The sequence below is a fragment of the Podarcis muralis genome, chromosome 5 (assembly GCF_964188315.1).
Source record: "Podarcis muralis chromosome 5, rPodMur119.hap1.1, whole genome shotgun sequence".
Taxonomy (NCBI): Eukaryota; Metazoa; Chordata; class Lepidosauria; order Squamata; family Lacertidae; genus Podarcis; species Podarcis muralis.
The window spans coordinates 32,741,925-32,756,317 of NC_135659.1; the positions used below are offsets into that span (position 1 = coordinate 32,741,925).

The 14,393-nt window shown below is 45.0% G+C and overlaps 1 protein-coding gene across 13 annotated transcripts in view; it reads right to left on the minus strand.

The window, feature by feature from the left end:
- DNAI3 (dynein axonemal intermediate chain 3) overlaps positions 1 to 14,393 on the minus strand; it is a 62,120-nt gene that overhangs the window by 9,370 nt on the left and 38,357 nt on the right. For all 13 annotated transcript variants that reach the window (XR_013392875.1, XR_013392874.1, XR_013392876.1 and 10 more), the window contains 13 exons: positions 13,739 to 13,920; positions 12,328 to 12,432; positions 12,082 to 12,228; positions 11,116 to 11,318; positions 9,290 to 9,406; positions 8,436 to 8,626; positions 7,158 to 7,282; positions 6,952 to 7,041; positions 6,128 to 6,217; positions 4,706 to 4,834; positions 3,851 to 3,924; positions 2,161 to 2,308; positions 503 to 590 (listed from right to left, as the gene is read on the minus strand). Coding sequence is in view for 10 of the 13 variants with exons in the window: in XM_077928511.1 (XP_077784637.1) it covers positions 503 to 590; positions 2,161 to 2,308; positions 3,851 to 3,924; positions 4,706 to 4,834; positions 6,128 to 6,217; positions 6,952 to 7,041; positions 7,158 to 7,282; positions 8,436 to 8,626; positions 9,290 to 9,406; positions 11,116 to 11,318; positions 12,082 to 12,228; positions 12,328 to 12,432; positions 13,739 to 13,920 (1,689 nt within the window). In the remaining 3 variants the exon portion in view is untranslated. The remainder of the gene's footprint in view (positions 1 to 502; positions 591 to 2,160; positions 2,309 to 3,850; positions 3,925 to 4,705; positions 4,835 to 6,127; positions 6,218 to 6,951; positions 7,042 to 7,157; positions 7,283 to 8,435; positions 8,627 to 9,289; positions 9,407 to 11,115; positions 11,319 to 12,081; positions 12,229 to 12,327; positions 12,433 to 13,738; positions 13,921 to 14,393) is intronic.

The window sequence follows — 14,393 nt, forward strand, 5'->3', positions numbered from 1 at the left end:
CAATTTCACCAGGTTATGTTACGGCGAATAGACACGCCCCAAGGGAAGCATGTATGGCATTTAATGAATGTGCTCTCTCCAACTCCTAGGGACCAAGGACACCTCCCCCCCCATAAAATATTTGAGGGAACCAGCCTCTTCCCCCCCCCCAGTTGATGAGCATTGCCATTAAAATGGTGTGTGCGCGACATGTCTTGTGATCGATTATGTGGGGTGGGGGTGTACCTGGGCCCCCAATATTCAAGTTTACACCCCTGCTCTCTCCCCCCACACCTCTCTCCACTAAAAGTAGATTTAATAAGCACCCACATTACAGGTATAGTGTTGGGTTTTGAGGTTTTGCAAGCAGAAAGCTTATCTTTCTGTGCCCCCCCAAACCTCTCCCCAGAGGGTTAGGGGCAACCCTGAATGGTGTAGAAACCAGGTGGAGGGAGATGTGCTGGCATCAGTCCATATGTATATATAATGCATGTATATATAATGTAAATATATATATATATACCTTGAATTTTGGTATGGTAATGCTCTTCTCTGAAGCTAAGTTTTATAGGGCTGTACTCTGCACCTGTATCTGTCTTGGGCAGGTTCACCTGTTTTAAGATACGAAGAGCATTGGACCGTATACTCCACAAAGAAACTTGAGTTAAAAGTTACATCACTTTCAGGTGTGACCAGACAGAAAGGCAGCTTACACATTCAATGGTACTGAGATAAGAGGTCAGAAGCGTTAGTTGTGCCACGTGAGCCCTCACCAACCTGGTGCCTGCCAGGCGATTTGGACTACAACTCCCATCAGTCCCTGTGGGGCTTGCTGTCCAAATCATTTTTCCATTCATAAATTCAGTTTCTTTCCATTTCCACATCAGATTGCATTTTCTTTTGAAAAAGGAAAGTCCTTATGTGTATTCATCAGCATTTTACTGTGAATTTCTCCCCACGAACACGTTTTCCTATGTCATTTTGCCCAATATACACCTTTTTCCAAGCAGGTTTCCCTCCATAATAATGCATTTGTGCCTGCTATTTTCACGAATGCACACTTTACCCTAGGGATGCAATTTTTTGGGGTACGCATTCCCCGGCTGGAGAATTGCACTGCGAAATTCAGAGCTGTGCAAATTTTGAAGGGCGGCTGCGTTTCAGTTTGCATTTTCTTTTGGAACGTGTGGATTGGGTAGGGCTTGCTTTTAAATGAATCATGTTTATCCACCTGCTGCAGAGTGGGACAATCTGTACATGCAATTTTAAATACCGTATTTTTCGCTCTATAGGGCGCACCTATTTTTTTTTGGGGGGGGGGGAAATAAAGGGGAAAAAATTATCCCCCCCCCCCTGAGCCCCAAAGAGCAAAGAAGCCATGACAGCGAGCGGGATGGATCCCGCTAGCTGTCTTGGCTTCGTTTTTAGCCTCGGGGCTGGAGGTCCGGGAGTGCTTCCGGAGCTTGCGGGGCTGGGGGCTGGGGAAGCCCAGGCTTCCCCCAACCCCAGCCCCCAGAACGGGGCCGGGAGCGAAGGCGAGGTTGCGCTCAACCTTGCGATCGCTCCCAGAGCCTGCTGCTATCTGAAGCCCAGGGAGCGCGGCGCTGTAGCCTGCTGCGCACCCCGGACTTAGGGCAGCTATCCGCAAGCCTGTGCCGCGCTCCCCAGACTTCAGGCTGCAAGCACCTATCCACAAGCCTGCGGAGCCTGGTGGGAACTCCTGCCGGGCTCTGCAGGCTTGCGGATAGCTGCCCGCAGCCCAGGGTGCGCGACGCTGTGCTTCCTGGGTTTCGGGCTGCAGGCTGCTATCCGCAAGTCTTGGGAGCCCGACAGGAACTCCTGCCAAGCTCCGCAGGCTTCCAGATAGCTTCCTGATGCCTGGAGAGCAAGAGGGTTCGGTGTGCACCGACCCCTCTCGCTCTCCAGGCTTCAGCGAAAGCCTGCATTCGCTCCATAGGACGCACACACATTTCCCCTTCATTTTTGGAGGGGAAAAAGTGCGTCCTATAGAGCGAAAAATACGGTAATTCTTTTCCGGAACGTAAGATTGCTCAGAGAGAAACCTCATTGCCTTGAGGAGATGAAAGGTACGGTGGAGAAATTAACAATAAAACTATATGCTGTAGCCACACCATCCCCATCAATGCACCTTGGCGGCTCTCCTAAATTCACAGCCCATACCTTAATGAGAGGCCTCCAGCAGAGATCCAGGTGTTTGAAGGTAGTAGGCACATCAGGCGGAGCCAAAATCAGCTTATCCTCCTTTTTCTTCTCACTTGAAGCCTGGAGAGTAGGCCTATGGGCTCGAAGATCCCAAAAATATATTGTGCTGCGGAGGAATAGACAACAATAGAAAAGTTAGGTTGTAGATCCAGCCTGCTTGGAGAGCCAGTGTGGTGTAGTGGTTAAGAGCGGTAGTCTCATAATCTGGGCAACCGGGTTCGCGTCTCCGCTCCTCCACATGAAGCTGCTGGGTGACCTTGGGCTAGTCAAACTTCTCTGAAGTCTCTCAGCCCCACTTACCTCACAGAGTGTTTGTTGTGGGGGAAGAAGGGAAAGGAGAATGTTAGCTGCTTTGAGACTCCTTAAAGGGAGTGAAAGGCGGGATATCAAATCCAAACTCCTCTTCTTCTGCCTCATCCACTTTCAGTGAGATAGCAGTTGTTTAGGAACAGCCGAATACATCAGGTAAGCAGATGTCACAGAAAAAAGAGCCCCTTGGGGTGTCAAAAGGATCACAATACGCTACAAATTGAGAGCATCCGGCAGGGTAAAAGGTGAATCCTTACTGGGGTGCCAACCAGAAACAGGTCAAGATGGGAGGTGGTGGAGAAGTAAAATGAGCAGAAGAAAGCCCTAAATCCACCGATTAATGTACAATAAAAGGGAAGGATTCTTACTCTCACCCTATCCCTGAGCAACTTGCGATCCATCCTCCAAGCCAAACACAGCCCACTTTAGCTATCTGATAATCCCCTTTTTGCAGTTTTCAGGTAGGTAGCATGAAACAAAATATCTTTCAAGCCTCTTGATGGGTTTTCCATACATGACAGGCTGGCTGTGGTTAGCTTGGGTGCACATCACAAATTATAACTGTGAGCATGTGGGGGGCAAGGTAATGCAAGTCAATCTCTGAAGCCTCTCCTTATTTAGAGGACTATTCTGAATGCCAGTGTGAAAGAGAGAGCCTTTCCTGCTCTTAATCTTCCTTTGCCAACACACTAAATCTAGCATCTAGACACTCCACGGCATATGCAAACTAAATGGTAATGGAGCTGCTGAAGAATGCTCTTATGTGAAAATACTCGTGCTAAAGTAAGTTTTAAAAAAAGAGCTATGGAAGATTCCATAAAGCGAAACCTTGCAGGTAACATTTTTCAACAGCTTAATTGGTAGTATGGGGCATCAGGATTCTCTTCTCTCATCTATTGGTATTCAGTAGTTATTACACAAAAGGAGTAGTTGTTACACCAAACAATGGAAAGAAATAGAGGGAATTGAAGAAAGAGTGAAGACAGCCCTAAATCCACCGATTAACGTACAATAAAAGGGAAGGATTCTTACTCTCACCCTATCCCTGAGCAACTTGCGATCCATCCTCCAAGCCTGGTTCAGAAGTCACAATCTGTTTGAAGACACTGCCAAACCACAGTTTCCTGGTTATGGCATCACAGGAAACTGTGATTTAGGAAATTGGGATATCTTTGCCAAAGCAAGCCACAGGAGAGCAGAAGCAAAGAGGATGGGCAAGGAGGGAGCCTGCAGGCACACAACTCATTCCTGGTCCAATAAACCATAGTTTAAAAGTCGGAGATTGTGACATCTTAACTAGGCCTTGCGTAATAAACCTCAAAGAAGAAAAAATACTTACCAGTCTGGTGAGCAGGTGACAAGCTGTACACAAACTCCAGCTCTGTTTTCAAACATAGTGCCCATTCTGTTGACCTTAGAAATAGCAAGTAAAACAACGTTTATTAGAAACAAAAATACAAAATGCAGTAGCTATACAAGTACTTTGGAGTAGGCTCAACAGCAGGGATGGGGAAACTGTGGCCCTCCAGCTGTTAAGAACACAATTGTGGCTCTGCGATGGGAATAGGGATCTCCTAACAACTCCAAGCATCCTTAACAAACTACAGTTCGCAGGATTCTCTGGGGGAGGCCATGAAGGTTTAAACTGGCATGATGCTGCTGTCAATGTATAGAGCAGATGGGGCCTAATTCAAATCTTGCTTCTTTCATAAACATGCTAGGGCACCTAAGAGAAACCACTCCCTCGACTGCAGCATGACGATCATTTGGCCTACCTTACAAAGCTGTTGAAAGTGTTGCTGAAATAATGTACGTAAAATGTGTTTGGAACACTGGGGAATTATCTATAGTCGCTGTCATAATGAGGACAGGCTAAAAATTCACACTCAACATCCATATCACACAATGTTTTTCTTAAAGGGCACAAGGGAAACACACAAACACACACACATGTGTATGCAGAGTTTTTCATGCAATAATTACATTTATCTCGTTCACCAAAACAAAACGAAGAAGTGTGGTGTGAAGCAGCCCTTTGAAATTACATGGGTAATTAATACTGAGCTTAATATGCATGGGTTGCTTAATGAGATCACTGTTGCTGTGTGGGTCCCAGACAGTAATACAGATGTAACAAATAAAAATTTGTAGTTTTTCTCTTTTACATTATGAAATACTTACGATGGACTCTTACCTCAAAAAACTCTGGCAACCACTGTATATCTGTAATTACTGATTTATGGCCATATTCGATGGAAGAGACTGCACAGTATCTCACCAAGTGTGGCTCCTTCCCAACTTGTTGTTCCAGCATGAAACTTGGCTGAAATTGGACACAAATTAGTGTCCACTAATTTCCATACATGACAGAATCATAGAATGTTGAGAGTTGGAAGGGGCACGAGGGTCAAAGGTTATCAAACGCCCTGCATATAATCTAACCCCCTGGAATGCAGGAATCTTTCACCCAACACAGGGTTTGAACCTGCGGCCCTGAGATTAAGAGCCTCATGCTCTACCGACTGAGCTATCATTTGCATCCATTGCATGACCCAGCTCTTTCTAGTTTTTCCATGCTTTCCTGGTGGGCATTGCTTCCTGCATCCACTTGCCATTCCTGTTTTAATAGTGAATAATTTTGGATACATCGGGGGGGGGGGGAGGAAACTGCCAAGAATTCATTGATACAACCTGACCTATCTAGCTAGCCCATATTCTAGGAACTGAGTGAAAAAAATTACAACATTTTCCCGTCTATAAGATGCCCCCATGTATAAGATGCCCCCTATTTTGGGGGACTCAGATTTAAGAAAATGGGGGGAGACTGATGTTTTTTAAGGAAAAAACTTGTACATGAAAAAATACGGTAATACTTCTACGTTGTATAAGTGTATGTTTTTCAGGGGCAACTAAAAGCACAAAGCCACAGTTTCCTTTCACGCCTGAACCTAGTCCCTTTTAGATCCCTTGAAAGGATCGTTACAAATTTCGAGCACTTGTTTCTTCGATAAACTATAATAAACGGTGCAATGTGTACATTCTCAGGCCTATGGTACTTTGCTTCACCTAGAAGTGTGGAGCAACTGCATGCAATAAACAAATGCAATGTGGGAACTGGGCATTCACTTTCCCCGGTGGTCACAAAAATGGAAATTGCTAATGGCTGTAGCTTTGGGGTGCCTTGCAGAAGCATCTTTCTGGGAGGAGGGAGCAGAGCAGAGCTGTTAAACTAGCTTCCTGGCAGGTGGGCTGCTGTTGCTCAAAGGAGAGGGGAAAGGGAAGGGAATGTGGTGGCAGGGACGTCAGTGTGACGTGAGTGCACCAAAACAGCCCATCTCATGCTCCTGGTGGGGCATTTGCAGCGTGCTAGCTTCTCTCCCGCCACCTCTCCCCTTCTGGCAAGCCGTAGCGACCCACCTACCAGAAAGCAAGCGTGGTGGATCTGCCCCACTTTCAGCCCCTTATTCCTACGTTACACTTGTGTGCACACAAACGAGTGCTCTGGAAAGCCTGCAACCTCATCCATGCACAGAAGAAAATGTGAAGCAATTCTCAGTGGTTCCTTGAGGAATCCTTGATATGGAACGCTAAAAGCAGAATCTTTAAAAGTACCAACCATGTTAACTGTGGCATTCTTGCTCCCGCCTGTACCGGACTTCGCACTTCGTAACCTCTCTTCATATGCTGAAATGTCCCACAGTACAACCTGGAATGGGAGGGGAAACGACACGTTAGAAGGCAGATTGTCCTGTTTTAATGGACATTTCAATGTGCCACGTGATGGAAGGGTAGAATAGGACTCTACAGAATATGCAGAGAGGGCCAGCTGAGCTCACGGGGAGAAATCTGTTTTGTACTAATAGAAAGGGAATCATTTTTATTTTTTAAAAAAAGCATTAACATGTCTCCGGTACTGAGGAGTCCCACACAATGGCATGGGGATTCCAGGCGTACTTCAATAAACCCTGAATTATCCAAACGAGGGTGTGATGCAACATCTAGTGAGGCCTCAAAGTACTCATGTAGGCAATGTTAGCATTCTGAGAAGGGATTGGCCAATGCGGCGCCCCCAGGCACCCATGGACCCACAGAGGTCTTCCCTGGCACCCATAGGATCTTGCTCCTGTGCTGAAATTAGGCTTGAAGGAAGCATTCTGCTGTCACCAAAAGAACAGGTTGCAGTGTGTGCTTGGTTGTGGAGTGTATGTGATGCCCCTGGCATTTTCTCCAGTTTGCAAATGTGACCACAGCCCCCCAAAAGGGTGGGTAACCTCTGATTTTGAGGGTTAGATGAGAATGACCAGGCCCTGAATGGGCCTTAGCCCTTGCTGGTCCCCCAAACATCTGCAAACCTGCCGGAGCATCTTATTCCACAATACCGATGTAGAAGAGGTATGTTGTGAATGCAAACAAGTAGCTGAAAAGTAATGGAATCCTAACCTGTCCGTTTATGCAGCCTCCTGCAATGATGTTGGGATTGCTTGGGGAGAACTGAAAGCAGTAGATATCTTCAGGGCACTCCAGCATCAGCTAGAAAACATAAATATCCAGGGAGGAATAGATCAGATCTGAGGACAGCCTGATGCTGAAATTATTGGTTCTGTTCTTTAAACACCTCAGAAACATTCAAGCCCTCCTTTAAATACCTGGGGGTGAATTGGGTCTGCGAAGCTCCAAAAGAGAATTGGCGCTTTCCACAAGAGCAGTCGCCCAGAGTTGTTCACCCGCTCCTCGTAAGACAGTCGCTCCGTTACTGCCACTGCGATAATCCCTGATTGAAGACAAATGTCATTTCACCTTTTGCAAGGGTAAAACTTTGCATCTGTTTAAAGTGGTCCATGTCCACACTCAACCAGGCTGTCAGAATTGCGGCAAGAATTGTCCAGGGGTGTTTTAGAAGAGGTACAAATCCTAAAAGCTAATCATCACCTTCACTTCTTGATGGCAGTGAATTCCACAAGCATTACGTGAAGAGATGTTTTTCTTTTGGCTGTCCTCAGCCTTTTACTAATCAAGTTTCTGGGCCACCTAATGCGATGGTGGCGGTGGCAGTGAAGAAACAACTCTCTTATCTGCTCTGCCAACGTTCTTCTAGTTGTTACAGCCACTGCTTTATATTCTGCCTCCTAAGTGGAGCACTTCTGCTCAGGGCTCTAGCCTGCCTGCAGCAGGAGTCTTAAAAGTAGCATGGGTTGCTGGTGCCCGGGGCCGTGTGGAAGGCAGGTTGCGAGGGAGGGAAACGGATGCAAGTACGCATGCACATTCAACGGCCTAACAGTGTCTGCATCACCCAAGAGGTTGCAGCCTCAGGGATAAGAAAAGGAAGTCGTTCCATTGTTTGGAGAGCTCACTTCCTGGTTTGCATGGAGAAGCCATTTTCAATGGAAGCCTACACCTGTATTGAGGCAGTGCCAGGTGTTGAAATTTGGCACCCCTAACAATTTTGGGACTGGGGCAACCACCCCGTGAGCCCCCTATGCTACGTCACTGGTGTTAACATGCAGCTTGACTCTTAAGAGATTGTGGTAATGAAGCGGAAGGAGACTGCAGCAATAACACCCATTTCACTTTCATTTCTGTTACAGCTTGCCTAGTGTGAGGTAACCCAAGTTTGCTAAAACAGGGGTAGCCAATGTGGTGCAGTCCAGATGTGTTGGATTCCAACTCCCAGCATCCCTAGCCATTGACTGCTGACTGGGGCTTATGGGAAAGTTGAGGTCCAACAGGATCTGAAGGGCACCACGTTGACTACCCTTGTGCTAGCACGTTACAAAAGATCTACTCATCTCATTTTCCTTCGTGTTGCTGATTTGTTCAGAGAAAGGGCCAGTGGAATGGGCACAGCGGCTAATCTTTAAACCCAAGACTTCAGAACAACCCTCACAAAGTTTCTGCCCACAAACCGAACGCTCTGCAAACCTTACCATAAATGGTTGGGTGCCAGCAGACACAGCTCACGGTCCTGTCCTTGAGGTAATGCAGGTCTGTGAATGACTGGTACTCCTTGAGGGAAACGTCAGACTTGCCTGCAAAGCCACTTTCGTCTTCCGCAAGGGCTTTCCAGTCGTCAAAAAAGGCATTCAGGATCTCATTCTGCTGCAGTGCTATTTCAACTCTGGAACGGGGACATGTTTTTTTGTTTTGTTTTTAATAAAAAAATTCAGATACTGCATCTCAAATCATGGTATAGCATAGATTTCTTATTTTGGGGAAGATGCGCTTTTAATTTTTTTAAATAGTGTCACTAGCACTAAAGGATTATGTGCCATGGCTTCTTTATTTGATACTGTAGACCAGTGTTTCCCAGACTTGGGTCTCCAGCTGTTTTCGGACTGCAATTCTCATCATCCCTGACCACTGGTTTTGCTAGCTAGGGATGATGGGAGCTGTGGTCCAAAAAGCTGGAGACCTCCCAGTAAGTTTGGGAAACATTGCTCCCGACCTATTACACAGATCTTAGGCACATGTTTGAGAGGAAGACATTTTCTACATGACACCAGGAGCTGCTCAAGATGCTGGAGATAAAAAATGTGTCCAAGTGCTTTATAGAGTGGTCATGTGTCCTCCTTTACAGAGGACAGTTCTCTGTTTGAAGGGCTGTCTGGTTTAAAGATTAAGAACCCTAACGAGGGAAAGCAGAAGTCTTCAAGATCAACAGTTTTATATATAATTTCTTGGGCTGAGTATTCCTCAAGTCACCCTATCCTCATACTTTATGACTGCAAGAAATCTTGCCTACGTCTTCATACAAAACTTTCAGTGGACCTTGATACTTCACCTTAAAGCCACAGAGACAATGAAGTCTTTCAGGTCTTCCGATGACAAATACTTTTCTTTTTCTTCATCTGAAAAGTCCCTTGGAAAATACTGCGTTGTTGCGTTTTTGGGGTAGGTCCTAAGGCGAGTGAAAACACACTGTTCAGAAAAATTTGGGAGGGAAAAGGTAAATCCAAAACAATGAAGGCAGGATTGATGAAACTTCAGAGAGTGTCTCCTCCTTTAGCCAGATTTGTGTATGCCACTCATTTCCCAGTGTTCCCGTATTCCTGCTCCACAGCACCATCTGTCACTGATGGGAGATGAGAAAGCACACAGGTAAGTCTGGCTAAACCAGCTGTGGGCAGCCTCTCTGACCTGTGGGCCTAACTAGGCCTATGCTTGAAGGCATATAAGACATCATTTGTGGGGCAGGCAAAGTCATGCTTGGACCTGTCAAACCTGGCCCACGGGTGGCAGCGGAGAAGAAGGATTTCATGCGCCTCCTTCATGAGAGGTCCGGAGGGTGGCAACACAAGAACAGGCCTCTTCTGTGGTGACTCCCCACTTGTGGAATGCTCTCCCCTGGGAGGCTCGCCTGGTGCCCTCATTAACTATCTTTAGGCGCCAGGCGAAAACGTTTCTCTATAACTAGGCCTTTGGCTGATTAACATCCTTCGGCCTTTTGAATGCGTTGGGGGTGGGGTATTGGTTTGTTTTTGTTTCGTTATGTATTTTGTGTCTGCATTTTGTAGTTTTATGTTGTGATCTTCGGGTGAAGAGTGGTATACAAATTTATTAAATAATGAATAATAGTAGTAGTAAAAATATGAGGAGTGGAGAATAACTTTTTTTTTTTTTTGCATTAGACCCATCTAATATCGTGCCTAGTCCCATCCTCACAAAAGAAAATGTAGTCGTTTTTTAGGAAGTGATGTTTGAAGTACATAATCTCAGGAAATAGTCAGAAGACATATCCCTGAGAATGATCTGAAGTTGCATAATATAGCAACCACACCATACCTTTAAAAGTGCTATTATACCACATTAACAGTACAGTGGTACCTCGGGTTAAGAACTTAATTCGTTCCGGAGGTCCATTCTTAACCTGAAACTGTTCTTAACCTGAAGCATTACTTTAGCTAATGGGGTCTCCCGCTGCCGTTGCACTGCTGGAGCACAATTTCTGTTTGCATCCTGAAGCAAAGTTCTTAATTCGAGGTAATATTTCTGGGTTAGCAGAGTCTGTAACCTGAAGCATATGTAACCTGAAGCGTATGTAACCTGAGGTACCACTGTAATGGATTCCACCCCCCACCCCCCAAAAAAGAAATCATGGGAAATACAATTTGTTAAAGGTGCTGAGAGTTGTTAGGAAAACCTTCACAGAGCTACAGTCCCTACCACCTTTAACAAACTACAGTTCCCATGATTCATGGGGGGTGGGGAGGAGCCATGACTATTAAAGTGCTATGCTAGTGCTATAACAGTATGTTGTGGTTAGCAATCCTTGTTAAAGCTAAGCAGGTATAAGTCTGGTCAGTAACTGGATGGGCGGCCAAGTAGGAAGCCCTTGTACGTTGCTTTGAACCACATCACGCAAGAAAGGCATGATGTAATAAAAATAAAGAATCTGAAATGGCGCACTCTGCTTCATGCCACTCTGCTTGAAAGTAAATTTTAAAAAGTGAAAGGTGCCTGATTCTAGGTTTCCCTCCATTCAGATAATGGAAGAAAATAACCTGGCCCGAAATTAATGGGGGCATTGTTTCTTTTTAAAAATTATTTAAAATGGTATATATATATATAGAGAGAGAGAGAGAGAGAGTGTGTGTGTCTTATACTTACCATTTTGTTTGAGTTCCTGTTTCTTCTACTATCGGGACAACCTGAGTGCCAACATTTTTCTCAAGCTGCCGAATGGTAAAGTTCTTATCGAAATAACTCGTACATTCCACGTAGCCGTGTTTAGGGTCAGCCGAAGCGTTTCTGTTGTGAAATTTAACCCGAGCCCCAAATTCTCTCTGCCGCCGAGAAATCTTATATTTAACCTGAAATTTCAGCCAAAATATTTCTCAATGGAAACTCTTGTTTTTATACGTTTGACTGTGCATTGTCTTGAGGGTATGGCACACAGCCATAAAATAGAGAATAACAGACCTTTAAGATCTCTTACAGGACCTGCATTTGATCTGATTTTACGACCATTTTTCAACATGCTCATCATTCCCCCATGGGAAGGAACAACTGAACTCTTGGGATGTGCTTGTTATGAGACCAGTTTGTTGGTGGAGTAGTCTCAAGTATTCTCACCAAACCTTCTCATCCACATCCAGAGGTCCTCTGTGGAGTATTTCACAGGTTACCACCTCATTTTCTCTGCTTAAAATCCACACTTTTGCCTAGGCTAGCAAAGATTCTATAAGAGTTAGGTTCTCATTTTTCTAGAAGCTTTCTAAATCCACTCCCTACTCAGGCTTTGAAATCTGAAAGATTTCTAGTCAAAATTGGGCAACCCAAGATCCTACAGTTTATTGCTTTTAAAAATATAGTATATTTATGACTGTTATTTAAAGAAGACAGTTGTACTTTGGCTCTCAAATGTCTTGGCTCCCGAACAATCAAAACCCGGAAGTGAGTGTTCTGGTTTTTTAAAGTTCTTTTGGAAGCCGAACGTCCGATGGGGAGCTTCCTGCAGCCAATCAGAAGCTGCGCTTTGGTTTCTGAATGTTTTGGACGTCGAACGGACTTCCAGAATGGATTCCATTTGACTTCCAAGGTACGACTGTATAAGACACTGTTAGGAAGGCTGACCTTTGTCGTTCTTTCCTTAACCGATTCTTCTTCAATTTCTTTTTCGCTTCCAAGTGAGACCCAAGGTTTCCACACAGGAGGCTTGTACACATATTCTTCTGGGGTGCCCTCTTTGACCTCCCCTTCCTCTTCCTCTGGCTCGGGAGGCTATCAGGAAAAATATTTGCAAAGGTGTCAATACAAAGTGTATCAATACGATACAAATAGAGATAAATGCAGTATTTATTTATTTATTAAATGCCTTACATGTAAAATGCTTTCCTTGGCCTCTTCTGTTGCAATAAGATAAAATATTTGCCCATATTTTAATTCCCTGTCAAAGACTACCAGAAGTTCTTCCCCAGGATATTCCTGTGTGAATACAAACAGTTGAAAAGTTTTAAGCAATTTTAAACGATTTTTACATCCAACTATAACTGACAGTTGAAGGAGTTGGATAGGTTTAAGCTTGGGAAAAAGGCGACCAAGGAGATATGATAAAGGTAAAGGTAAAGGTGACCATTAGGTCCAGTCGTGGCCGACTCTGGGGTTGTGGCGCTCATCTCGCTTTATTGGCCGAGGGAGCTTCCGGGTCATGTGGCCAAGGAGATATGATAGCTATCTTCAAATATCTCAAGGGCTGTCACATGGCAGAGGGAACAAGCTGGTTTTCTCCTGCTCTGGAGGGTTAGGACGCGAACCAAGTTACAAGAAAGGAGATTTCGACAAAACATCAGGAAAAACTTTCTGAGAGTAAGAGGTATTCAACAGTGGAACGGCCCAGCACATTCTCCAAATGATAATATTTCCTGTCAGAACTAGGCATGCTTTAATGGATATTAAATGGTTGAATCCTGACAAGACTTGAATTTTATTATTATGGTCACAGACCAGTTCTGGCTCACTTACAATATCAGGAAAATCATAAAACACAAGAGGAATACATCGAATTGCAATTGGGTATAACAGAGACAATTCGGATATAGCAGCAGTTAAAAATATATATTAAATCTTGATCACTAAAATTGTCATTTAAAACCTTAATCATTTTGGTACAGTGGAACGGCCTCCCTCATGAAGTTGTGGACTCTCCTTCCTTGGAGGTTTTTAAGCAGAGCTTGGACGGCCACCTGTCATGGATGCTTTAGCTGAGATTCCTCCATTGCAGGGGGTTGGACTAGATGACCCTCGGGGTCCCGTCCAATTCTACGATTCTATGACATCACTTTAATACTGGTGGATTGGAAGGTTCTCTGCTTACGTTTTTGGTCTAGCACTAACTGCTTCAGAGGAGCAAGCTTCCTTAAGCTTCTTCCTCAATGTATCCTCCTTCTTCCCATTACTTTCTAGAATGCCTTCTGCCTGCCAATGCAACTGATTTCTTTCTAGATCACAACTGCTCATCTCGCACCATAGGGGTCATTTCTGGGGTCCATAGGTACATTTACAAACCAGAGAAACTTGTGGGCAACACATACACCACAGTCCGTGTTAATGTTGGGCCCTCCTTTTGTGAACCTCATGCCTCCATCACAGCCACTTCTAAGCTTGTGCTCAAAAGGACTTTGTTTGACAGGAGGAGGAGTAACAAATGTTAAGTGAAATGAAGTTAGGCGATCAGTTTACCAAGTTCCAGCACAACCCCCGGTATACAACATGCCCCGACAGGGTAACTCACTAAGATAATTTTTTTGAAAGGATGGAAGTCAGAAACTGCAGCTCTTGCTTTCATGTCATCGATGATGTCCTCTCTCTTCAAAAGTTTGTGAGGGTTTTCCGCCGTGACATCGACGTCAGCACGGCAATTAAATATCTCCTGAGTTTTCTCAGTGAGGACCAAGGGGAAGATTTCCGGGTGGCCTGAAAGAGTAAAGAACAATATAGAAACACCTCTTATTAAAAGGCTCGCTGTATTTCAAGTACCAATTGGTCCCACACATTCTAGAATTCTTCAACAAGTGTAGCTAGATACTTTTAATACCCTTACAACTATTAGTGAAATTAAACGAGATTCCCACCCCCTCAGAGCAATACCCTTTTACTTCTTTTGCCATATACTCTTTCCATACTTGATGTAAGGTAAAGGTAAAGGTAAAGGTACCCCTGCCCGTACGGGCCAGTCTTGCCAGACTCTAGGGTTGTGCGCTCATCTCACTCTATAGGCCGGGAGCCAGCGCTGTCCGCAGACACTTCCGGGTCACGTGGCCAGCGTGACATCGCTGCTCTGGCGAGCCAGAGCCGCACACGGAAACACCGTTTACCTTCCCGCTAGTAAGCGGTCCCTATTTATCTACTTGCACCCGGGGGTGCTTTCGAACTGCTAGGTTGGCAGG